This window comes from Sciurus carolinensis, chromosome 5 (assembly GCF_902686445.1).
Source record: "Sciurus carolinensis chromosome 5, mSciCar1.2, whole genome shotgun sequence".
Classification (NCBI taxonomy): domain Eukaryota; kingdom Metazoa; phylum Chordata; class Mammalia; order Rodentia; family Sciuridae; genus Sciurus; species Sciurus carolinensis.
This window is the reverse complement of record NC_062217.1, coordinates 139,094,127-139,121,465: the sequence shown is the minus strand read 5'-3', so window position 1 is coordinate 139,121,465 and position 27,339 is coordinate 139,094,127. Positions and strand designations below refer to the sequence as shown.

Here is a 27,339-nt window from a genome sequence, read left to right as displayed (position 1 = left end):
TGAAACTTTTGTCTCTGTTGTTTTTCACTTACACAGAGGATAAACAAACTAGTCTGTTTTTCTTTTAGAATATACCTAAGTTCATTAAGCTGGTAGCCTGTTTTTTTTTTTTTTTTTTTTTTTTTTGCCATCACTAGCTTTTGTTTGTTATTTTAATGACTTGAATATAAAATTATTATTATAGACCATTTGTTTCTAGCTTCAAATCAAAACAGCAAATCATGCAAAAATTTTATTTTAGTTGTGGATGATGACCTATAAAAAGGAAGAAAGTAGTGCTGACAAAGACTGGTCCATTCTTTTCAGCCCTCACATTTAGCTTTTTTGCAAGCTGGAAGAGAATCATCACCCTCTTCTGATGGCCGAGGTTTCTTCACTGTAGAAATAATTCCAAAAGCAGTTTTTCTAGTTTCTGTAAAACAGAGAAATCAGTGTTTGAAGGAAAGATGCAATTTAAAGGGAAGTGGTTTAACAAGTATCACCACGTGTCTTTGGTTGATGGTACTAGCAAATGATAAAACTGCAATCAACTGCTATGACTGCTGATGCCATTTATGGGCATTATCTTTTCCCCCAATATATACAAATCATGTATTAGCAACATCTAATTCATTCCTAAGAATTACCTCATGGGTAAAAACCTCAGAATAGGATTTTATCTTTTTTTTTTTTTTATAACTTTATTTACTCTCTTCTTCTTCTTCTTCTTCTTTTTTTTTTTTTTTTTTTAATGTGCTGAGGATCAAACCCAGTGCCTCAGACATTGTAGGCAAGTGCTCTACCACTGAGCCACAACCCCAGTCCAGGATTTTTATCTTTAATGGTCATGGTCTGTCTGTAGCATCCCATGCAGCCAGAACCCAAATTACAGGCACTGGTATAGTGAGTGCTGTGTGTCTGGTAGAAAGCTGAACAAATCATGAGAGCAAATACAGCAGTTAACTATATTGCTCCCATAGCAGGGGGTGTGCTCACCTCATTTAATAGCATATGCCATCTCTCTCTCTCACAAGATGAATGTATCTCTGTATTGTACCACCTATACCCTCGTTATATAACAGGTGTCCAATAAATGCCTGTTGAGTAAATGAACAAAACCAAACATGCATCTATTTATTTACTTAGTTTTTGGTACCAGGGATTGAACCCAGGGGTGCTTTACCACAGACCCACATCCCTGGCCCTTTTTAATATTTTATTTTGAGACAGGGTCTTGCTGAGTTGCTTAGGCCCTCCTTGCTAAGTTGTTGAGGTTGACTTTGAACTTTCGATTCTCCTGCCTCAGCCTCCTGAGCCACTGGGATTACAGGTGTGCACCACCACACCCACCCAAACACACATTTATTGATCCTTTATATGTTGGTGACAAGGGGCAAGAAAAACAGGGATTATTTTAGATGCTCAGATCAGGTTAGCAGCAGAATTCAACTTAAATTTAGTCAACTTCTGCTAAAAACCTACTAATGGGTCAGGTACTAAGTCATACATAGGGCATAAAAAAGCCTAATGGACAGTGCTTTTCCTACAATACACTGGAATGAACAGATTAAGAGCAAATACAATAGGAATGGGGAAAAACATTAAGAATTAATTGTGTGGATGAACCAATAAATTATCTTCTCTAAAAAAGTGATAATACTAGGAATAAGGAAAAAGGTGGGGGCAAGGGGAGGAAAAGAAAGCAAGAAGACAGAGGTAAGAAGAACCTGGGCAAGAATGTATAGGAGACAAGATGGCTGGTGTGAAGGAGAAGCATGTAAAAGGTTCAATGAAGCTGGAAGGGTAGCTTAGAAAAGGTCATGAAAAGAGACTCAAACTTTGTTCTTAAGAAATGGAAAGGGATTATGGAGAAGAAGAAAGATACCTATTGGCTATTAAGGAGGTAAAATGAAAAGAAGTGATGAACAAAAATTTAGTTAAGAATTATTTCTTATTTCAAGTAATAAAAGTAAAGTCAGCTCAGAAGCGTTAAGAATCGCCTTCACATTTGTCAGGACTGCCAGTTGTTTGAAAAACATTTTAACTTATAAAAGAGATGAAACTGATTCAAGGGCACTAAAGTGCTAACATAATGAGAGAACCTCAGAAAAAACTGTCAATGATTTCTATTTCATTGACAAATGAAATAAAAATGTTGCATTTATTTTTATATCATTATGATTGATAATAATCTAAAAATAGTTGAATAAATAAAAAAACATATATTGTGAAAACCAGCGCTTTGTAACATGTTAGTTTCACTAAAATTATTTTAGTTATGTCTCAGAAGTTTTTTATTTTTATTACATTAATATTTTCTCCTTAACTAAGCTGACATAACAAACAACAGAACAATAAGTTCAGTTTATAGCTATCAGTTAAAGTAGCTCTTTTAGTGTCTTTTAAAAATAAAATTTCTTTGTAACAAGAAGTTATATTTGTGTGGAGCTTTTGTTTTAATTTGCTTTCACATAGAACATTTTCTTTAATCCCTTGCCAAGGAAAATCTACAACTAGCTCTAAAAAAATCATTGAAGAGTATGCTATTTTGTTCAAGGGAGTTAAAGCCTTGTTTCTACCTTGTCCATTTCAGTCCAATGGCTGAGGACATGTCATAGGCGGAAGGCTGTGCCCTTGAACCTTTTTACTCACAACCACCTCAGAATTTCTATTCAGTGTTTTCTGGAAACCCATAGAATCTGTCTAGTTCTGATTGCCAGCGGCAAGCCTTTCAATGTTGAAAACCAGCCACAATATATCCAAAGTATTGTTCACCAAGTAAGCATTCCTGCATTGCTTTCAACGACTCCCTCATCATTAGGTTTCTAGACCCTTTAAGCGCCTATCAGCCATCTCCTGAGAGTACTCCAGTGCAGTGCCGTCCTCCACTCGGAATGATACAGATGGCACCTGAGATTTCTTCAGTGAGAGTATAATGAGACTTTGAATCCTTTGTCTCAATCATTTCTCTCTTCTAATGTAATCCAAGTTGAATTAGTCACACTACCATCTCATACTGATGTCAACTAAAACCAGGTAACTTTAATTTATCATCTAATTATATTTTTTAATATTTTATGATGAATAGAAATGTTAATAATTTTACAGAAACAGTAGATGTAAACTATGACTGTCCTATGCACACTGGTAATGCCACCTGAAGCCTGCGAGTCTTTTAGTTTAGATTCTAGAAAAGCCTGACTTTAGCATATGTTCAGTAGTTAAGCCTTTGAAGTCAAGTGCAGAAATGTAACTTCATATTTCCCCTTAGTTTCCCTTCCCTTTCAGTTCCCTTTCTTGTTTAGTCTATTTTGAACACCAGTTATCCAAAGTCTTTTTTCCTCTCCCCACCCCACCCCCACCCCACTGCCCAGTACTAGAGATCGAATCCAGGGCCTTGTATATGCTAGGCAAGCATTTTACTATTGTACTACCACTCCCAGTCCATTATCCACTCATTTAAAATATACAAAAATGATGGAAGTACTACCAAAATGTGAACCAACTCTTCCCTAATTTCAATAATATTTTGATAAAGATTCCAATTAATTTCAGCTCATGTAATCAGGTATAGACTATATGACACAAAAATCTCCAAATAAAAATGTTAAAACTAAAAGAAAAATCTTGTAATCTAGCTAAGCCAATAAAATGAGCAGTTCTCTCAAGTGAAAATCAGATCATTAAGATACACATACACACAAGCAAACAAAACAGGCCCTCAGTAACCTAGCTATTCCTATCACCAATAACTTAAGTCTATATGTAACAACAACCTATTCTGAAGTTCATTTGGAAGCCATTACCTGAATTGCTTCTTAACCACAGCAACTAGTGTTAAAAATTATAAAGAGAATGAAGCAAAACCACAGGTCAAAAATTTAAATTATATTAATGAAACTTATTTTCCAAAATTTTGTCATACTTCTATTTCAATTTTTATTGTGTGATGAACAAGAAATTTAGTGGGTTTCCGTAGTGGAATTAAGGGGAAGAAATAAATATGTACATTTAAAAAAATAGTCTGTATAAAACAAAAATAAAAAAAGAAACATTCTAAGTTGTTAATATAAAAGTTACAAACCAAGTTTTGTTAGGTGGTTTTTTAAAAATGTACTCACTGTATTTGTTTTCCTAATAAATGGCTTAACATATATTTCTAACATACCAGTTCTCTAAAACAGCAATTTTCATCAAGGAAAGCTATTTCTCTGGAGAGGTGGGATGAGGAAAGAAGATTAGAAGTTATCACAATGTGGGCTACGGTACACATGTGTAGTTTGAAAGAGCATTCAATATTTATTTCTGTAATGTGCACTATATTCATTCTACAAATTACAGAAAGGACAGCCTGATGTAATAGGTATGGTTAAAACAGGTTGAGAATATTATTCAGCCTTAAAGAAGAATGAAATTATGGCATTTGCCAGTAAATGGATGGAGCTGGAGAGTATCATACCAAATGAAACAAGCCAATTCCCAAAAACCAAAAGCCGAATGTTTTCTCTGATATGTGGATGCGAATTCATAATGGGCAGGGGGCTAGGGAGGAATAGAGTTACTTTAGATGAGGTAGAGGGAATTGAAGAGAGGGGTGGGGGTATGGGGATAGGAAGGATAGAAGAATGCATCAGACACTATTACCCTGTGTACATATATAACTATATGACCAGTGGGATTCTACATCATGTATAACCAGAAGAATGAGAAATTATACTCCATAATAGATAATGTATCAAAGTGCATTCTACTGTCAAGTATAACTAATTAAAAGGAATTAAAAAAAAAAAACTAGGTTGACACAAGATAATTTCAAAGGAACTCTGCAGATAGGATAGTAAAAGTAGATAATGGCTCAACTGTTTGATAAAAATGACTTGCCTCTAATAGGACCATTCAGTTTTTATTGGAAAAACTTACCTCCATGGAGAAGTACTGCTCGGCAATTGGTCGACACTGCAGCTTTGGCATCACTTTCAGATAGTCCAAACAGCAACCCTCTGGTGGGGCCATTAAGGATCTAAACTCAGAGTCAACCAGGACACTACCACAAACATGATACCAAATGCCAGCTCACCTGGTCACATTGAGAGAGAGACTAATGAATTCTACAGTAGTTCTTACCCCAACTGGAACCTGCATTTGAGAAGAGACTGATTTAACTCTTTTCCCATTTTCTATCTGATGATTAATCTAAATAAAAAATGATATAGAAGGATGAAGCTCTCTACAACCTGAGGAAATTTTTGAAGATATTAATTAGTAAGCTTACAGTAAAAGGTTGAGAAAAATATGTTAAACTCTAGTAACACTTCAAATTTCATAAAAGAATATTTCAACAGAAAGAGATCAATATTAATATTAGATTAATGTAAAAAAAATTGAAGAGTCCTATAATCCAAATAACAATCACATTTTAATACTTCTAGCTAAAATACTAACTTATTTTCATAATAAAGTAAATAATTAAAGTTAAAAATGAAAGCTCTCATGTAAAACTAAAGGATACAAGTTTGCCACATCATATGGCCCTCTTATTTCCAAAGGCTAAAATAAAATGAACAAAAAATTGATATGAGAAGTTTTTCAATAACATTTCAATGACTTTATTTGCAGTGAATTAGCAGTATGCCTAATTATCCCAAAACAAGTCAATTACCTAAATTTAGATCCTTATAATTTTGATGGATTTCCTAGGTTTATGAAAATATAAATGAACCTTTGAAAGCATTTGTAACAGTATAAAGGAAAAACTACATAAACAAAACTTGAAGCCCAGGAAATGGGGATAAATTTTACCTTTCAGCAATTACTATAAGCAAATGCACAGTTAAAACTGAAAACATGAAATTCATTACATTACTATTTTAATTTCTCCCATAGAAATTCAGCAAAGTTTGATAACTCTCAGAGCAAAAACAAAGTACTTCATGCTAGACTTACCCTTTCTGCAGCACTGGATATAATTATGTTCTACAAAACAAAGAGTGTTCACTATTAATCTTAGATAAGTGTAAAAAAATAATCAAAATGTCTTATAAACAACCAATAACCACATTTTAATATTTAAGGCTCAAATACCAACTTCTTCTAATGATAAGGTAAATAATTAAGAGTGAAAAATGAAAGACCTCATGTCAAACTAAAGGCAGCCTATAAAAAGATACAGAACAAGCCTTTCCAAACAAATCTTAGTAGAGATGAATTAAGTTTAAAAAGCTAGTTGAAAAGGTTATATAACCTTAATTCAACTTGCTGATAACAAACAACTGTTATATAGACTACTCTTTTCATAATGGTAAAGTGCAAATTGATAAAGACCTTTTGTTATTGTTCTCATTGATATTTTTCTTTCCCTTAAAACTTGCAGAGCTCATTGAAATGGGAGAATTTATGCCTGTGCCTTGAGAATTTTCTGCTTTAGGGAAAGGGAATCAATTTGATAATTTCAGTGTATTAATAATAACCTGCCAGATGTGAAAAACATCCTAAAAATTTATGGAACCATACCTTTCCTTTGCAGATCTGCATCAAATTGAGGGCATTGGAAATTGTGTATCTTCTCATTGTGGAGTCTTTGATGGCTGGGCTATAGACAAGTTCAAAACCCAGGCCTCGGTCAATTGCCTTCACAGGAAATAAAGAAAAGAAACTGTCTAGGATGAACACACACTGTCTTAATTTTCACTGAAGTCCCTGCACCACCTCTACCACCCATCTCCTATACATCAAGGTACAGCCTTAAACAAAGGCAGATTCACACCAAATTGGTACCACCTGCAAGAAGAAAACAGATCTGAGTTGAATTTGATTCACAGAGTTTACTAAAGCTGTGAGGAAGCTGACTTTATATATAAACAGGAATTATGAAGTGACTAAGGAAAGCTGTCCCAGTAGCGTGGCAGAAGAGCGTGGACTATGGAAAGGAAAACAAAGATGTATTTCTCTACGCTCAGGGTAAATTAAGTGCAAACATAGTAAAAACCAAGTAATTTGGCTCAAGAGTGAAGAAAGAGACAAATGAAGATTTCAAAGACACCCACAGAATGGGAAAGCTTCTCAGATAAGTCATTTATTACACTAAGTGGAATGAGAGAATAATAGTCATGCTTCATTGAGTGCTGTCTGTGCCTGGCACTGTACTAAGGGAATGTTATGGATATATTTAACCCTATGGTACCTTTATAAAACACTGTGGCAGAGACTGCTCATTTCTCAGACTGCTGGCATATCCCAGCAAAAAAGATGGAAGAAGCCTAGGCCCTTGAGGATTTTACCCAGCTTACCATACAAGTGTGCCTTTTTTCATAGAAAGAAAAAAAGTTCTTTCTCATTTAGTATATTCTTAATACATAGGGATTCACAGGTAAGAAAGCCTGGAAGGGATGGAAATGAGATTAAAATATATCTCAATGCTACTGAGCTTCCCAGATGAGTGACTCATCCATTCACAACAGATGTTTTAAGTCCACTATGTACAATAGCTCCCTTCTAGGAGCTTATAGTTTGGAGGGGGAGACCATAGAATACATAAAGATATATAAAACTTCATCTGTGATACATAAGGAAAAATCTGAAAGTGGGTGTGGAGAAATTAAGCAAATCAGAGCAGAAGCGATGTTTTTTGAGAGAAGAAAAGTAGGGTTGGAGTATGGTGACTTGTAGGGAAGGAGGGGATTGAGGATGTAGCTTGGTGGTAAAGCAGTTACTTGTGTTCAATCACCAGCACTGTAAAACAAAAACAACAAAACAGAAGGCCTGAGAGTGGAGAAGAAAAGAGGAGGGGGAATCCTGTGGTGAGAGTTGAGGCTAAAGAGGATGGGAAGGACCAACTGCATAGGCCTTAATTGCGAGTGACAAAGATTAATCCCAAAAGCAAGAGGAAATGTCTGAAGGATTTCTAGTATGGAGGTAATAATCAGACTTCCAGTTGCAAAAGTCACACAGTTGTGGTGTTCTTTGGAATGAACAAGGAAGGATGGTAGGAATGATCTGGGCCAGATGCTCCAAGTCTGTGGCTGGCAAATGAGTTTCTATTATCCAGAGGACGAGCTGGAACTGGTCCAGGTGTGACTGCTGAAGTCTACCCCTGAGTGTTTACAGGGAATGAAGAAACTTGTCCTCAGAGCTGGCAGTCCCCCTTGATTTAACTCTGGTGTACACTGAGGGCCACTTTTACCTTCCATTCCTTAACACAGATTTCCTTCTTTCCATCCTTCAAACTTCCCTTTTCCTTGGGCCTATGACTCTCAAATTTTATATTTTCCTACATATCTGGTATTAATTTAGTTGGAATTTAAATACTATTTTCTAAACTGCAACTTTCCCCTCTCCCCTATATTTGAAAAATCTCCCCCACCTCTAAATCTTTGGCTTGTGTTGATTATTTCTAAAAACATTTGTTATGACACTCCTGGTGGTATAGATAAATGTAACCTCCTTCTCCCTGCTTAGTTTATACACTTATACAACACCTCTTTGTAATACACAATTGCTTTTTACACAAAAAGTAATATATTTTGAGTGAATAAATGGTAGCTTATGGAAAAGAGGTTATGATAATGACCAGAACAAGGGTGAATTTAGTTAACTCAAATCCACAGATAAATAAAAACATTCCTTTTGCTACTTCTTTTACCAAAACTTCTAATTTGTCTAAGGAATCTGCTTCTTTTCCTCATTCACCCTTGTGGTGATCAGAGCAAATAAAAACTCCTTCTGATGTAGAGGAGAAAAAAAAGAAGATATAATTATCAGCTTAATTCCTTTTAAAAAAACTTACGATATTGATCTTGGTACATTAATCAAGTTCACTTTAAAAATGCTAAGAATACTCGAGTAAGAAAAATAAAAGATAATGTGCTATTGAAGGTTGTGCACATTTTTTTCATAATACCTTATTTAAAATCTTTAGATGGATAAAATTCAGACTAATTACCTGCGTTCCTATTTCTAAGACCATTTTAATGTAAATCACTGTAAGCTCATCAAATGATTGTTCATAATAGCCTCTTCATAAAGAATGACAGTGCCTTCCTGATTGGCTTTTGTTCCCATGTCTGACCAAAGATTCTGGAATAGGTGATGATCAAATTTCTTTACTAATGAGAAATAGCAGTCATAAAGATACTACAAAGGGCAGATGTATAGTACTTGAATTAAGAGAAAATGGCAATAAAATTCCAAGTATAAAAACTTAGCAAAGCTGTAGAGGAAGAAGAGAAGAAAACAGGGAGTTGAATAAAAAAGTCTTTTAATTGAATTCAATCAAACCATGTCATACGCATGTATGGAAATGTCACATGAAAATCATTAATTTGTATAATCAATACGTGCTAATGACTAAATAAAGATTTTCATATATATAAAAAAGGTGGTGACCATGTGAAGACACACAGGGAGAACACACCATAAATCCAAAGGCAGAGATTAGGCTTAATGTGGTCAACAGCCAAGGACTTCCACAGATTGTTAGCAAAATCATCAGAAGCTAGGAAGAGAAAAGCAAAGGTGGGCTACAGGTTTTAAGGGGAACCAATCCCAGTGATACCTTGATTTTAGACTTCTATTCTTCAGAAGTGTGAGACAATAAATTTCTGATGTTTTAGACATTGTGTGTGTGTGTGTGTGTGTGTGTGTGTGTGTGTGTGTTGCTGGGGATCAAACCCAGGGACTTGAGCATGCTAGGCAAGTACTCTATCATTAAGCTGTATCCCAGCCCTTAAATTTCTGTTCCTTTAAACCACTTAGTTTGTGGTGCTCAGTCATGGAAGATATAAGAAACTAATATACTAGGTTAGAGGGTAAGTGTAGTTGTTGCCAAATTACCCAGCCCTCTCAGGAACTGTTCTAATTTACACGATTACAAGCAAAGTATGAGAATGCCTGTTTTCTCAAAGCATTACAACACAGTGTACAGGCAAACCAGACAAGTGATTTTAATATGAATTTGTCTTATTATGGTGAATTTAAGTATCCTTTCTTCTTTTTTATTTTGGTGGTGCTGGGGATCAAACCCAGGGACCCTACATGCCAAGCAAGCATTTGCCACTGAGCCCCATCTCCAGCCCTTAGGCATCTTTTCTTATGTTTAAAAGACAATTTGTATTTCCTTCCCTATGAAATGTCTTTTTAATATTCTTAATCCATTTTTTTGTATTGTTACTCTTTTTCCTTTTTCAAAAAAATTTATCAAGCCAGGCATGGTGGTACACACCTGTAATCCCAGCAGCTCAGGAGGTTGAGGCAGGAGGATCATGAGTTCAAACCCACCCTCAGCAAAAGCAAGGTGTGAAGCAACTCAGTGAGACCCTGTCTCTAAATAAAATACAAAACAGGGCTGGGGATGTGGCTCAGTGGTCGAGTGCCTGAGTTCAACCCCTGGTACCAAAAAAAGAGAAAAAAAAAAAAATCATCAATTAACTAAAAATAATTTGAAGTCATTGTTGAATGGCAATAACAATGAAAAACAAAAACAAAAAGACAAAGCAAAAGTAAAGATATGTGGTGCTTACAAAAATCTCAAAACACAAATGCATACAGATCATGTTTTAAAATATGAAATTATTCTGTGTTTAACAAAGAGTTCAAGCTGTAAAGTAACTTTAAATAGCATTTCCCAGTAGGGAATGACAGATTTGGAATCAAAACTGTAAAAATCCCTAGCCAACCCTTTGAGAGAAACATTTAACTGTGAGCCACAAACTACCTGAGGCTCAGTTCCATTACCTGCATATGGAGATAATGAACATCCACCCCACTCCAAAGTTACTGGGCCACAGCAGGTGTGAAAGTGCTTATGCTATAAAATGCTGAAGAAGTCGATTGATAATCCGTGAAAAGGAGCTGAATCCAATTTTTTAGAAATACATCTATCACACAGTAGAGCTGAGACTCCTATACAAGTTAATCAAAATTCCAGAAGAGGTTTGTAGATTTGGGAGAAATTTGAATAACTGATATTATGGTGCCTATGCATATGGTGAAGATGATAAAAGGGTCTAGTGCTGTGAGTGCTGTCAAGTGTAAAAATGGAGTATTTTGGTATAAACACTGGGTGCTCCAGCTCCTAGGTGCCCCTAATCCCAACTTTCTGAGCTGATAAATCTCACATGGTTTTTGGACTGAAGGTAAGACTAATGAATTACCTATCTTAATACTCCCTCCTGCTTTTCACTACCACTAAAGAAAAGGGCACAAATTTAGATCTGTGTTGTTTTCTTATGTGTTGAATAAAGTGATCCTTATAAAGCTAACCTACCAACTTCTCATGGCTAAAGACAAACTTATCCTCAAAGCCATGGGAACACGAAAGGACCAAGAATTAACACTGAACTGTTACCCATACTCACTACATGTTTTATGGTTTCACAATGAGTATATCTTCAACAGTTCCATATCAATATTAGACATATTGTTGCAAATGATAAACACACACCTACGCAACAACTATGGTTTGCCCTGGACAATAAAATGGACATCTGTGTGTTTAGTTTTCTCTCTTAAATGAAAAATAAGTGAATAAATAGAGACTTTTCTGCTCCTTGACCATTTCATACCACAGTCTACTTCTATACTAGATGAAACTAAAAATAATCTTGTGCAAGCCTTTCTTTCCACTCCATCCTCTAGTTTTTATTAAACAACATATGTAATATGTTCACACAAGATTTTTTAAAGCAGACACTGTGTTAAATATTGCATATCCCTTCCAGTTGTCAAATTTTTTACTTGCAGAATTCTTAAGTTGAAAAATGTGGGAATTATGCCAAAAATACCCATCACATAACAGCAGCTTTCCTCCAGATGGAATGGTGAGGGGCTGGGATATCTTGGTGCCTTAGCATCAAGTGCCACACTGCTCCTTGTGCTACCTCAGTGCCCCACTTCCCTCGTTGCACATACTTCCTGCTCAACACTGATGACCAGGCCAGATTCCCAAGCTGTACCCAGATACATTAAGTTAGACAAGCACCAATTCAAGGAACAAATTTCAGGAAAGACTTTAAGGCAAGATATTGGGAGTAGTTAAAAAAAGGCCTATGCACAGCTGGTATACTCTAGAAGCTTGCAATCTGGTTTAAATTTAAGGCAAGTTCATAAGAAATCCAACTAAAAGCCCTCACCAAAATAGTCACTGGGAATCTTACCATTGTCAGAGGACATGAGGAATTATGAGCTGTGCATTGCTGTCCTTTCCATGGACTTGGCCTCAGCATCACATGCCACTATCTCCTCCCAACCAAGCAAACAGTATCATGTGTGAGCTTATTCAGGCAGAGCCATCTAGAAGATGGCCTTCCTAGTTCATTAAGGTGAAGAAAAAGGTGAAAAAGTTGTAGTTTAATAACAATTTGCAGGTGGCCGCAATGCCTAACTGGGGATATTATTTACCTGGTAAAAAGCTAAGGCAAACTTCTAAAGACAGATTGCTACTTCTGGAGAGGAAACATACATAAGGCCAACAAGACTGTCCTAAACTTGGGTACTGTATAAATTTGTGGCTTTTATCATAGTTACTTGGGGCACACATCAGAGGTCTTATTTCACAGACAACCAATCAAAACAGCCCTAACCCTGTGACTGAAGAGTTAAATGACTTCTTACTAGTTAGTTTTCCTTTCCTTACATTAGCTAAGTGAGCTCCAAGAGTACACAGACCTTCAACTCCAAAATGTGATAACTCAGGAGTTTCTTCATTTATTTAGAAGTATTAGTACGGGCATGGGGAGACCAATGATTCACATTTAGCCAATACTGTTATGTGTTCAGCAGTACTTTCATTATTTACCAAAAAAGAGCTGTAGTTTTGGTACATTTCAAGTACGATTTTAGCAGCACAAATTTTGGGGTAGAAGATAAGTCGAGTTAAAAATTTCCATGCCAAACAGATTCATTTTTTTCTCCTCATATTTCTTCCTAATTCTCAGCATCAAGTCAGTTCCTTAGTTGAAAAGGGAAAAAAAATCTAGGCAGTAAACAGGGTGCAGTGAGGCACACTTATTATCCAAGTGACTTGGGAGGCTGAGACCCGCCTAGGCAACTTGAACCTGTTCAAAATAAATAAAAAGGTCTGGGGATGTAGCTCAGGGGTGAAACACCCCTGGTTTCAATCCCTAGTACTGCTAACAAAATTTTAAAAAATAAAAACCAATCCAAGGAGTTATGATTCTACAGAGACCAAAGAATAAGGAATTATTCACTTTGAAAAAAATTAATATTCCAATTCTGAAAGGATTAGGTATGTAATTTGGATTATATTTGCCAAACCTTTTTCTTGGATAGTAGTTTTTGAGAACAAGACTGAGTTTTGGAAGCCATTGTTCTAAAATAGTATTCCTAGGTTCTGGCTCCCAAAGCAAATAGTTAACATCTTTGTTGACCTCATAACTGTCAAAATAATTACTAGTATGTCACCTTTAGAATGGAAATGGGAGGGGACTGAGACCTAGCAGTGTGACAGATGCAAGATGAAAGGTATAGGAAAACAAGAAAAGGGTGAAAAAGAAAATTCTGTAGCAACAGGGAGGATTAAAAGAGTTCCTTGAACATGTGGCCACACTGTTATTATTAAAGCAACTCTGGGCTCTTGTGAGAGCTAGTATGCTTCAATGCAAATTATAATTTGCATAGTCCATGCCCAGGTGATTCTAAGACTTGCTCCTTACCACTCCTTCTGAGTTTGCTAGTACCTCAAGGACTCTCTGTGTATTATCATCATTATTATTTTATTTTCTTGTCTTTCTTGATTACTCTGTCCTCTTAATATTCCATGTTCAGGCAATAAGCACCCATTATTATTACTTACCCTATTAAAAATATCTTTCATAAATTTTAATTTCTCAGGCTTTTCAAAAACATCTTGATAATTAACTACTTTTTATTCTAAGCTTTCTTTCTCCCTCTAGTCAGCTTACAAAAATAAAATCATCTTCTCTACAACTGCCTCCTCTCACCTAGCTTTTGTTTTTCTAAGAATGCTGATTTCTTCTGCTTCTTTCCAAAATGCTAATGCAAGTTTCTACAGACTCAAACATACAATGGAAAGGGTAACACTTACCACATTAATAGGAGGTCTTTTGAAGTAAAATGGTAGTTTCTCTGTTACAGTTATGCAGACTAGATCCACATCTAAATGTGTGCAAGCAACCTATTAAGAAGAAAAAACAGGTAAGGCAAAATGGAAAATTTGTATAAGTAAGAATAAGATAGTCAGACCTTATAAAAGAAACAGGGGTAGGTATAGTTCCCTCCTGTGTGTCATTGTGGTTTGTGTTGGAATACATGTGACCCATTACAAAGCCTCAGGCTTGGTTTGAATGATTTAATTGTGACCCAGCTGGAGCAGAGGGACATGTCTACAGAACCTTCCTCAAAAGACAGGGCCTTGGGGACCCTCTAACTCAAGATGGTTTTCTACAAAGGAATGGCTTACTGAGGCTCACTGTCTGAAGACTACTTCAGATTGTTCTTCCAGAAGAAACTGTTTTGAAATCCAAGGAAGCAGTAAGTCAAAAGGAATGTATGAATGGCACATTTGTTCCACAAACTAATTTAATGAGGAACTGTCCCAGGCCTGTGGCTCTGATCAGTCTATTTAGTGGCTAATGAAACATTAACATGGCACTACTGATGGCATTTTGTTCAAATAATAATAGAAACAGTTTATATAAATGGTAAAAGCAAAGCTGTTACCAAATAACAATGAATGTATTTTTTAACTTTTAATTTCCCTTTCATTTGTTCTAATTTTTGTTATTGTTGAACAAGTCTGCGTTTACTTCTAAAAGAGATTTCAAAGTGCTTACAAAAAACCAAATACCAAATAAAAAAGCAAACAGATAAAGCAATCAGGTTAAGTAGAAAACTAGGGAAGGAAAATAAAGCTAGGGAAAGATTACTATGATAGAATGCACGCCAGAATATACTGCTCAAAGACACCTATCTGGCTTTGATTTTTGCCATTATTTGATTTATAGAAAGAACTGTTGTCTTGTACCGTATTAAAAATAATCCTTGTTGATGGCGCTGGTGTGTACAGGCTTAATGAACAATTTAAACAGCCCAGGTAGTTATGCTGGCAAATGATCATCAGGCACAAGCACCAGGGGAAATGGTGGAGTATGGAAGAGGGGTCCAAAGAGGGTAGTCATGCCCTGTAGGATCGGTACTAACCTTCAGCTTTGACAGGGACAGCACATCTTGTCCTTCATTAGACTTCCCACTGTGGTCACTCCTACCCCACCCAAGGGCTTTAGGATGCAAGTAATGATCAGAGACTGCCAGGCTTTAAGAGTGATGGTAACTTAGTAAGCCTGGGAAGCAATGTTGTTTTGGCAGAAACACTTGGCTCATAAAGAATCTGCCCCATCCCTACTGCTCCAGCTGTCCAACTCATAAAAGAGTCATTGAAAATTTAGGAATAGATGAAGAAAAGCTCTGAATAATAACTAAAACAAATTCAAGTTCTGTCATTTTCTAACTATCAGACTGGTAAAGATCAAAAAGTTCAGTAATATGTTGCTGATGTGAGAATGAATGAACAGACACAGGGTTTTAAATCAGTCAAGGTTCTTGAAAAGCACTTTATAGTGATATCTATCAAAATTTTAAATGCATACACTAGCAATTCCACTTATAGGAATGTACTCCACAGAGACTCTAGAAACATATTTGTTGCTCTACACAAAGACTAAGGACAACAATGCAAGGATAGTCATTGCAACATCAATCACACAAGACTAGGCACAATTAAACATCCTTCAATTTTACTTAAATAATTTATGATCTCTTTATATGCTGGAATACACCAACTCCTTATAGGGAACAAAGTCCATCTCTAATTGATATTATGGAACAATCTCCAAGATATACACTGTAAGGTGAAAAAAACATGGTATTAGATGGGAAGGAAAGGAGGAGACAGAGAAGGGGGAATGAAGGGAAGAAGGATTAGGTAAAAAATATTTCTGAAAAGATAATATTTGACACCAAGAATTTAAAATGCCCCAAACTGAGCTCTCTGTTATTTAGTTTATTATTAACCCAAATGTTTAGAGTCATAAAGTAAGTGTTACTATTCGAACTAAAATGAAATGCTTTCTAAATCCTTAAAAAGATGAAATCCAATATAGTTTTGGGATTAAGAATACTCTAATAGTTTTCCTTAAAAAATGGCAGGTTACATACAAATTCATATTAGTTAGCCATATATACATACACATACGTATATATGTGTATGTCTATATTTGTGAAATACATGTGTGTGTGTGTGTGTGTGTGTGTGTGTGTGTGTGCATGTGCACGCATGCACACCAGGACTTCTATGAAGAGGAAAGCAGGTTTCCATAAAAATGTATACATCTTTGCCTTTATGAAACAAAGGGAATAGGAGGATAGGGGTTCAGTCTCTTCTAGCCCCTAAACTTCTTTCATGGATATCAAGTTAATACACTTTGGAATTTTATGATTAATAGTATACAAGGTAGGTCAGGCTTACCAAAGGAAAGAGATGATTATAAACAATGGCTCTCAACGTTAGATGTCACAGAACTCCCTGAGAAATTTTACTGATAGTGGAGATTACCAGGCCCTATCTCCAATGATTCCTTCAACAAATTGGGCCTAACGATATGCATTTTAACAAACATCACAGGTAAATCTGAAGGTAGAATACCACATCCTGAGAAAATTGCCTTGAAAGCTACTCTATGACAGTGCTCTGCAAAGGGAAGGCATAGATTTCAGGAGCAGGGAAAAACAGTACTTCTATTTCCATTTATTTTTTAATTCGTTTTCCTAAAATTTGTTTTATATGTATATATTATTTTACAAAGCACACTGGCATAATGAAACATGAAAATAATTTACAAGAAACAAATACATATTGGAAGAGTAGGCTCAATATTTTTTAAACTGATAGGGTACCTAATCAAAGCAGTTTGGAGACCACTGGACTCATCTGAATTCTCCTCCATCTTGCTCAGTTACTTTAAATTCTAAATGGGAATAAATGACTTGGAAGCTTCTGAAGCTACTATGCAACTCTCCCTCCCTGTAATATTCTGCAGTTGTCCCTGACTCCCAAAGAGGCCTGGTCAGTGGACTCATTCCCTATGGTGATCTCTAATCTTTGCCTTATCCCCTGGAGAAGCTAAGGGGACACAATGTTTCTTATTTATGAGACATCTTCCATACTGTGGAAAACAGTATGCTATTTCCTATGGAAATTATGCTATTTAAAGTGGATAGATTTTTATACTAGAAACTATTAATGTACATGAGCACTTGTGTATGTACATTTTTAATTAATTTTTTTATTTGTTCTAATTGGTGTGTATGTTTGTACATTTTTATGACTCATCTTAGAGACCTAACTTTTAGAATATCAATTAGAACTTTATACAAGTTATGTTAGAATTCTGGATAATAAGCTTGCAAACAAAACAAATCACTTATGGAAAGCAATCTTATTAAACAACACACTGCTTGTACTTGACCTGATTCCAAACCATGAAATACTTAAAAAAAAACTTTATGATGAGAAGAAAGATGTCTTTTTAAATTATTTTCTATAGGAAATAGGAAGAATTCTAACTTCAACTGAACAATGGGTAAGATTTATATGAAACTATTCTAATTTTAAAAACTGTTCTCATGTAACTTTTGGAATATCAGTCAGTTTCAATTACTGCGTGAATTATGTGTAGTTTTTGTCCATTTCCAAAATATTTCTGACTGTTCCACCCACCACCATCAAGCATATTTTTAGCAAATTCAAATTTGAAGAGTCTGAGAAAAACAAGTAATAAGATAAATGAATAAGTTAAAACTGCCATATGTAATTATATTCTAAAATCCAAGTCCTACCTCTATGACATACTTGCTGGGGTTTTTACAGCAAATCATTTAGCCTACACCTCAGTTTTCATCTCTATAAAATGGGGATAATAGTAAATACCCAGGCTAATTATCCTGAGATTGCTGTTAAAGAAATAAATATATAAAAGTCTTTGGAAGGTTATATAAGTACATATATTCTAGCCAAATGTTACTTGTTTTGTTTCCCTAATCACCAGTAAAGGGTTATGAAAACATATGTTATATGAACTTCAAAATTAAGTCAGAAATCATATACAAAACAAAAAACACGGTATATCATCAACTTTTAGTCTATGCCATGGCTGAGTTACTACTTAATAACAAAACTAAGTTGTAGCTGCTTAACAAATTTGCAAAGCCCACAGTCCTCTTTATACAGTGATTTTTGCACTGAATCAGACTTTACCAAGGAGCTTGAAAAATCAGATATCCAGACTCAACTGGAAACCTACTGGTAAGAATGAAACATGATTGGTTTAAAATTTCCACAGGGGGTCTTTGATGACTAAAAACTACTCATTCTTTTAACTGATACAAAATTATTGGGAATTGCTATAAGTTTGCATTTTATAAAGAAGCTACCAAAATGAGAACAGGCACCTATGGATAAGTTTTGGTGTTTCTCCCATTTATATAATTAAGAATTTACAGTGATCCTTGAAAACTAAATCTATTGCACATCAGACTCTGTAGTCAATAGCTCCATCTACCAGATAAACTTAGACACACATACACATACACAAACCGTCTACAATTTTAGAACAGATTTTGCTTAAAAAAGAACAGATGTAAAATTAAAATATCTAAGACCAGTATTTTTTTTTTCACAATATCCTTTGGCAGATAAACTTCTGGCAGATGGATCCTTTTTTGAGCGTAGATAAAGATAATTTTCAAAACTTTCTAAAAATAGTTATACCTAATTTTATACATTAAAGCATATTCCTGAAAAACTGCATTACAGTTGATTTTTTTTTCTTTATTATAATCATTTAAAATGCCCAGGGTATTCTATCTCAAGTTGACAAAATGAGTATACATATTAAGCTCTTTTCTCTCCTGCAAAGGCACCAAAATGGCAATTTTTAAAGTACGAAAGGAATTCAATTCATAAAGGCTCTCAGAAGAGTAAAGGAAATCATAGCAGATGGTAGATTTTGAAGAATTTCTGGAAGATTAAAGGCTGACAATCATACTGGTATATGGGCTGTACCTCAGAGCATGCAAAGGTAGAAGCTAAAACAGGGTTGGGAGGTGGTGTAACTTTCATGCTCTTTTTCTTCCATTGTAGGCAACAGCTGAATAAGATGGGCAGAAGCTGAAGTGATTTTTGAGCTATAGGGTGATGGACCAACATTTATCTACGAGAAGGTTTGAATGAATGCAGCTGAAATAAAGAAACAGGAGAGCCAGGCATGGTGCCCCATGCCTGTAATCCCAGTGCCTCAGGAGGCTGAGGCAAGAGGATCTAAAGTTTGAGGTCAACCTCAGCAACTTAGAGAGTCCCTAAGCAACTTAGTGAGATCCTGTCTCAAAATAAAAAAATACAAAGGGCTGGGGATATGGCTCAGGAGTTGAGTGCCCCTGGGTTCAATCTCTGGTACAAAAAAAAAAAAAAAAAAAGAAAGAAAGAAAGAAACAGGGAAAAGCTTGACGGGCTTTTTCAAACTGAGTCCATCAAATGTCTAGATGAATAAAAACAAGAGAACAAACAAAAAAAAAACCCCACATGCCCTTAAATATATACCTGTGAAATTCTAGAGCTCAAGTGTAAATGAAAAATCCTAACAGTTTCCAGATGGGATAAAACATGTCACCTGCAAAGGCATAATATCAAATTTGTTAAATAGAATAAGTACATATCTGTTACTTACATGGAATAGTTTTTCTGTCTTTGGAAAAACTGCAACAATATCATATAGCCGAACTCTTGAAGAAGTAGCCCTCTAGTAACAGAAGAACAATGTCATCATACAGTACCAAAAAATATACACACATGGAATTCTGCCCAGTGATCTAGCGACACATACATTTCAATCATGTAACACTTCTAATGTGCTATTGATTTTTCTGTTTTGCTTTGTGTATTGGCAGAAAAGCACATGAGAATTTAGATGCCAACACCCAACCCACTAAATTATCCTCCTCCTTCCCACACTTGTTTTGCTTTAAATGTATACCAAATATTGTGTCTGACATACAACATTGTATCCACTAATTTGATCTTACAAACTAGTGGAAGAGCTTGTCAGACATTCACTGAGCACCTGCTATGTGCTGGGCACTGGGGAAACAAAATCACTATAACATAAGTCCATCTTCAATGGAATTCACCTTTTTTTTCAAGACAAAAAAAATACAAGACTAAGTGTCATGTGTACTATGCAATGTATATAATACAAAGAGAATACTGTCAAACAAATACAAATTAAAATGCTACATGTACAAGAAAATACCTGAGAGTCCTAGGACAGGAGGATATATCAGTAAAAGATAGCATTATTGTTTTAAAAAAGAAGTCTCAAACCTATAATGTATGTGTCTATATGTGAAAACCTGGGCTAAGACAGGGCAGGTTACAGGTTCTGGAAAGAGCTAGGATCCAGGATTCTTTCCTCCACCTGCCCACTCCTACCTGGGATAGAAGAGAGAAAGGAGCCACTAGGGTTATGTTCATGATAACAAGAGTAAATGAAAGCCTTCACAACCTATCAAAAGTCAGCACTATTTTTGTCTATCTGGACCTAGAGAACCAGAATATTACCTTATAGCTGTATACAATACCAAAATTTGGCTTTTTACAACTTCTTTTGTCAAGTGTTATAAAGTGAGTCAGTCTGTCCTTCATTATTCCTGTTCTACAATGGAAGTGTCAGTTCTTGCTAAAGATAAAATAGCTTACCTTCTCAGGGATTCACTTTCTCTCCCTGCTACTTGATATTTCTTATCACTCAAATCTCTACCATTTAACAAAATCTCCTTATAAAGCAAGTTTTCTTCCACCAATTACCCTAGGCTTTCTGTTCTCTGATGGGGTCAAATTCCTAAGTAAAGTCAATAGCACATACTATTTGCATTTTCTTCTATCTCCATCATATCCATGGAAATAATTTTGCTCAGGCAGTCAATGACTTTCTCATCAATAAATCCAACTGACTTTTTTTAAAAAGCCCTTCTCCTGCTTGACTATTCTGGTATATTGATGCTACTCACCTTTTGTTCCCACTTTCCATTTTCTTTCCTCATTTCTTCCTACTTCTAGGGTAGTTCCTTTTACCATATCACACTTAAAGCAGGGAGTCTCAATCCTCCTTTCTTGGTGCCTCCCAAATCCCCCTCTTCACCTCCTGTAATATATTTTCTGTAAAGCAAAACTCATAATCTTGTTCGCCTTGGTTAAAAGCTTCAAGGACTTTCCGCTGCTTGTGGAATCCTCACCTAAGCCTACCTGCCTAACTCCCTAACAGGTAGTCAGCTCACAAGGCTCAGTCCTACTGATCTTTTTCCACTTCCTAGAACACAGTTTTTCTTTGCTTTATGGCCATTGTATGCTGTCTGCAGAAACTCTCTTTCCTGTTTGGCACCTGCGTAACACTGATTCTTCTGGCTCCAGTTTTAACATCAACTTACTCAGGTTATACACTCCAAGAGAATCTTTATTTGCCACTTCCCTTTAAACAGCATTCCTCACATCTGTAATAATTACTTGTTCAGTGTTTGTCTGCCAATTAAATTATAAGCTTTATAAATTCAAGGACTATGTCTATATTGCTCTAATAATATCCCTAGCACCCACTTTATGTCTGGTTCATATGATGAGTTCAATGACTACCAGCTGACAAGGAATTCTTAATTGTGTTATCTTTATACATTTACCACGAGTAACATATAACATGTTATAATGTGTGAATTCTAAGAATAAGGAAAGCAGGTAGGTGTCATGGATGTGGTGGGGAGATCTAAGAATGGGATGAGATGAAATGCAACAATGTTGAATGTTAATCAATACAGCTTACAAGGCCAAAAGAAAAGGAAAAATAATTAACTTACCAAAACATTACAGTGAGATGGATCTGTAACTATAATTGTCAATCTAGTCAAAATTTTAATTGGTCTTGATTTTCCCTATAAATAAAAATATCAAAAAGCATAAAGTAAAACTGATTTTCCTCTTTACCAGTGGAAAGAACTGATTAGAAGGGACTAGCTGTAAGGAATTGCCAAGATTAATAGAGTCTAGTTCTCTTTCTCTGAGTTTAATTCAGAAAGAAAAATATGATGTATGCATATCCAACTACTTAATGAGATAATTTTAAAACTCTATAACTTCAGGAAGGAATATCAACAAAGAAAGAAGAACCAAATCAATAGTTAGAGAATGTTTCATGAAGAGCTGAGCCTCGATGCAAAGGTAAAGGAAGGCACAGTTCAGGTTAGGGAATGGCATCCCTAACTGGGTATGTTTGAATAGATACACTTCTTTGTCATATTCAATTTTCTTTTCTTTTCTTTTTTTTTTTGTTACTAGGGGTTGAACCCAGGGGCATTTTACCACTAAGTCACATCCCCAGTCCATTTTTATTTCTTATTTTGAGACAGGGTCTCACTAAGATGCTGAGGGCCTCAAAGTTGCTGAGGCTGACCTTCACCTTGCAATTCTCCTGTCTCAGGATCCTGAGTCACTAGGATTACAGGCATGCCTGGTGATGTTATACTTCTTAAACAACAAAAAACCTACCTGTACAATTGGCAAAGTTGGGAAGAGCTCAGAAATAACTACTGGTTTTTCAATTTCCTACAACAAATGACAAATAGTCATCTTAGATTACACATGTTAAAAAGTACAGGGCAAAATGGAAAACCTGCCATGAGGTTCTCAACACACACATATATTGTTTTAAAGAAAGAAATCTGATTTCTTGTATTCAGGAAGACTACCTAGTCTGTTTTTTTTAAATGGAAACAAAAGAGCAGAGAAGCAATTAAGAATATCAGTGAATAAAAGGGATAAAAACTAATTTTTAGATAGAAGTAATCAATCTATAAGATACAGTTTTTGGCTTAAAGAGAAATATACATGTTTACTAGTGTGCTTAATAATTTAAGACAATAAAAGATAAAACATTATGATTACAGTTCAGTTGATAGCAATGTACTTTTAAACAGATAGTTACTTAAATAACATCAAATCAAGTTTATGAATCCTTACACCATGCTAAAATACGTCACAGAAATCTCAACCATTTGTACAAATAAACATCAGCTCAATTGTTAACATAAAATAATAGTGCATGAAGACAGTGCATTTAAGAAAAATGCAATTTGTAGCTTCCATGTTTCCAGTGTGAACACAAATAATTTATTAACTTACTAACTTCAGAAATCTTATTTTACCTGTTTTTTTTCCTTAAAGTCAACAACATGATTGATGGCAACAACTGAATAGCCAACTGAAAAGAAAAACAGAATATTCTTGTTAAGTATTTTCTTTCTTATACATACAGGCCCATTCTGGTTCTATGTCAACACTAGGAGTGCTTTTAAACACATTGCTGGGATCCAACTTGTTCACAAATGAGTTGGTTGCTGCCTTGAGCAGGTCTGTATTGTAGGTGATGGGTTTATACATGCTGAACCATTACTGGAGGCAGAACTAGGAGAGAAGGTCACAATTTAAAAGCACAATGCTCTTTAGTGAGGGTATGGGGGTTGAGAGCTGAGGACAAAAAAGAAGAGACTATAGGTCGAACATTCCCTAATCCAAAATGTGAAACTTTTTGAATATCAATTGGTAAAGTTTATGCAAATATTTCAAAATCCAAAATTCTTCTAAATTGAAAACACTCTGGTTCCAAGCATTTCCAATAAGGGATATTCAACTTGTATACGTTTTTATGAAAAATTGCCTTGAAACATCTATCAGCTCTTCATTTATGCAAAGTAAAGACTTGGTCATACACACGGGTTTGAATCTCATTCCCGGGGTTGGGTGTGGGAGAAGGAAAAGAAAAGACTAGAAGGCAGTTTAGCAGAGCTATTATGGGAACTTTGTCTCCTTTCAAATCTAAGCACTACCTCTTACAAGTTACTTAATGGTAAATTTCAGGTTCTTCATCTGTCAAATAGTGATAATAGCAGCACTCGCTTAATAAGCCTATCATGAGAATTAAATGAGAAAATACATGCAAAGAGTTTAATAACACTGCCAGTCACATAGTCAGGGCTTTACTCTGATTTCTTGGTGGCATGACACTAAAGCCTCTTAACTCTGTGCTCTTTCTAATCAACACTCTCTTTGATGTCCCTATTTTCATCACACCAAGTTAACACCTTTCACTGTTACCTTTACTTATCATTAATTTCTTTTTGCTTTTTACCCTATTTCCTCCCTTTCCTTAGGAGAGATGGAGTAATAACTCCCTTTCACCACCACCCACTTCTCCTTTTGAGCAGCTGCCCACCATCAGCAAATTGGGAACTCTTTGAGGCCAGCAGCTTGATTTGTCTTCTTTCCCAGAGTTAGCACTGCTCTAGACATTTGGTCCACTAAAGATGCATCTAAATCATACCTCTAATCTTTAAGTCATCTAAACACCAATGGGATAACAAGTTATTAATATTCAAAGATAAGGTACGGCAATGATAGAACTGTGGTCCTCCCTAATATCAGTTTATCTAATGTCCTTCTTTCCTTCCTCCTTCAAGTATTTATCGAACTTTCATTACTTGACAAGCCCTAAGCCGAGCACTGAACACATAAGGTAAATAAAACAGTCCTCATCCTCAAGGAGCTTGTTTCATTAGAGAATTAAGGCAATTAAACAAGTTATCATACATAAACTTTTTTTTGTTGTCATTAAGGAAAGATTCTGTGGAAGACCCAGTAGAATGAAATGTGGTTGCAGGATTGGAGCAGAAAAGAGTCCCTGGAGAAGGTGACGTTTGAAAACAAAACAGAAAAGAGAAATATGCCTGTATTTTGGTCTTTGCCTTTCACCCACTCAAATCAACCACATTCTTCCTTCCCATTTTTCTTTACCACTCCCAGGTCTATGCTAAACTTCTTTTGTTTTGATATTTAGGATATCATTTGGCTACTAAACAATATCCTTGTCTTTCAGAAATGTCAAGAAGACTGTTTTCCCACAAAACTTTCTCCTAGAAGTACTCTTCATCGAGCCTCTTAGGAGTAAACCTCCAATCAGTCTTTGGTATATTTTTAAAAATTCATATAGCATATATCTGAAGCTTATCATTAGTTTCTTATATCACAGCATAAACTAAAATTGGGGGCTTTCCACTGGTTAAAAAGCATTTTTTTGCCTTTGACTCATAAGCTGAGATGACTTTGTATTTCTTTATTTTTTCTTTTGCAGTACTGGGAAATGAACCTAGGGTGCTTAACCACTGAGCCACATCCCCCAGTCCTTTTTATTTTGAGACAAGGTCTAAGTTGCTGACGTTAGCTTTGAACTAGTGATCCTCCTGCCTTAGCCTCCAAAGTCACTGGGATTACAGATGTGCACCACTGCATCCAGTCTTTCATTTCATTTAAAAAAAAAAAAACTTAAAGAGGAAGCTAGAAAGAAATAAGGAATTTAAAAAAAGGGATCTCAAGAAGATAGAAGGGAGAACATCAGAGTCAAGGAAGGAAGGAGATCAAAGGGAGAGAAGAGGGACTAGAAAAGGGAGGAACTGCAGTTGACTAAACTATATGTGAATGTATGAATATATCATAATAAACTCCACTTTATGTAAAACTATAATGCACCAACTAAAAAAAACACTAATAAATAAATAGAAGGAAAATCAACAGAATAGAGGAAGTATATCAGGAAGAGGGAAGAAGGAAGGAAAAGAGGAATTACTGAGGACTTAAATGGAGCAAATTGTTTTATGCATTTATGATGATGTCAAAATGAACCCCACTATAACTTACAAGGCACCAATAAAACATTAAAAAAGACATAGAGACTAACAATGCATACACTTGACATGTCTTTCAAGCATATTTTAAACCGGCAATTTTCTAAAGAAATCATAACTTTTATGTGTCTATTTTTAAAAAGATATTCAGTTTACTTATTCCACTAGTACTACTGAGTAGCCATCATGTCTCACTGCCTGCTGATTGACAGTATTGGGCATAATAAGGTAATAGAAGAACACATGGTCCATTTCTAAAGAAGCTCATATATTCAATAAGTGGACAGCATCAGGAAAAGCTTCACTAAGAAGGTAATACTTGGAGTTACATCCACGAAAATTCATTTTATAGAAACTGCCAAAGAATATTAGTGCTCAATGGTCCCAGTCACCATGTATACCTTCTTCATTCTACTGATGAGCAAAGTACAGAGAAGAAATGTTAATTAGTAGCTGCAATGGAAAGAGATGGTCTTTTTTCTGTGGATACAGTGGTCCTTCATCTGTGATTCAACCATGGTCAGAAAATGGGGTGGGGGGTGGACTGTGACTGTATTACATACAGACTTTTCCCCCTTATAATAATGTCCTAGCCAATACATATACCAACTATTTACATAGCATTTACATTATATTATTATAAGCAATCTAAAGAAAAGTTACAGTACGCAGGAGGATGTGTGATTGTTTCTAGCATTACCTCTGAGAAATATCAATAATCAGCTCTCACAAGAAGATGAGACTGTTCTCTTAGGAACGGATGTTACTGCATCAACCTCTTTATTCTTTGTCTCCTCTAGGCCCATACTTTACAGTCCAAGGGAGCCCAAATCCGTGACAAACTCTAATAATTAAAACAGTCTCATCTCTTGGGCTTTAGCTGCCCTTTGATTCAAACATGAATAACATTCTGACATTCAAGCCATGTTGCCCACTCCTTCCTGTCAGGTATGTCCTGCGCCCAACCTACCTTCCCTCTTATGTATAATTGTTCCAAACTTACACTCCTATGTCCTTCCCATTCCCTGAATCTCCACACTCACTGTGCCCCAGTTTCCAGCACTTGCTTAGACCTTGTACTGAAAGTCAGAAAGGACTAACTAAAAGTACTGGTTCAGGTAACTTAGGTACACTCGGACTCAAGCCCTGGTATTTGCATACATCAGTTGTGGGGCCCTACGCAAATCCCTCGTCCTTGTTGGGCTTGTTCCCTCAATATTCAGAAAAAAGGAGCAGGACCACTTAAAAGTTCTCTAGAGTCTGAGTTTCCCGTGCCTGGGATCAGGGCAACATGGGGCTGGCATCAGGATGGTGACATCCCAGAGACCCTAGGAGACCTGAACGAGGACTGGCAGAACTATCGAGCAAGGCCCGATGGTTTGGGGGCAGCGAGGGGTAGGCGCTGTGGCTTGCGCGGCCAGGGAGACTCACGGTGAGCGGCTGTCTCCACTAGTCCGCGCAGAGCCTTCAGGTCGGAACCCGCTCTTAGGTCCAAATCTGCAAAGACCGCCATGCTGAAGTCCCACGAGCCCCCACGCGCGCGTCTGCGCAGCC

At 36.0% G+C, this 27,339-nt stretch overlaps 1 protein-coding gene across 1 annotated transcript; it reads right to left on the bottom strand.

Annotated features, from left to right (window-relative positions):
• Positions 1-219: 219 nt before the first annotated feature.
• Rpp30 (ribonuclease P/MRP subunit p30) lies at positions 220-27,339 on the bottom strand. The gene is made up of 11 exons (XM_047554615.1): positions 27,217-27,339; positions 23,254-23,309; positions 22,598-22,654; positions 21,910-21,984; positions 19,734-19,805; positions 14,039-14,128; positions 6,490-6,606; positions 5,923-5,952; positions 5,489-5,526; positions 4,900-4,979; positions 220-412 (listed from the first exon to the last, which is right to left on the bottom strand). The coding sequence occupies exons 1-11, from the start codon at positions 27,296-27,298 to the stop codon at positions 303-305; spliced, it is 807 nt and encodes a 268-aa protein (XP_047410571.1). The 5' UTR covers positions 27,299-27,339; the 3' UTR covers positions 220-302.

Coding starts and splice junctions, on each gene's coding strand:
- Rpp30 (XM_047554615.1), bottom strand. CDS start 27,298: ATGGCGGTCTTTGCAGATTTGGACCTAAGAGCGGGTTCCGACCTGAAG. Junction 19,806..21,909: donor CATCTCACTGTAATGTTTTG/GTAAGTTAATTA, acceptor TTCTGTTACTAG/AGGGCTACTTCTTCAAGAGT. Junction 5,953..6,489: donor TGCAGATCTGCAAAGGAAAG/GTATGGTTCCAT, acceptor TTTGTTTTGTAG/AACATAATTATATCCAGTGC.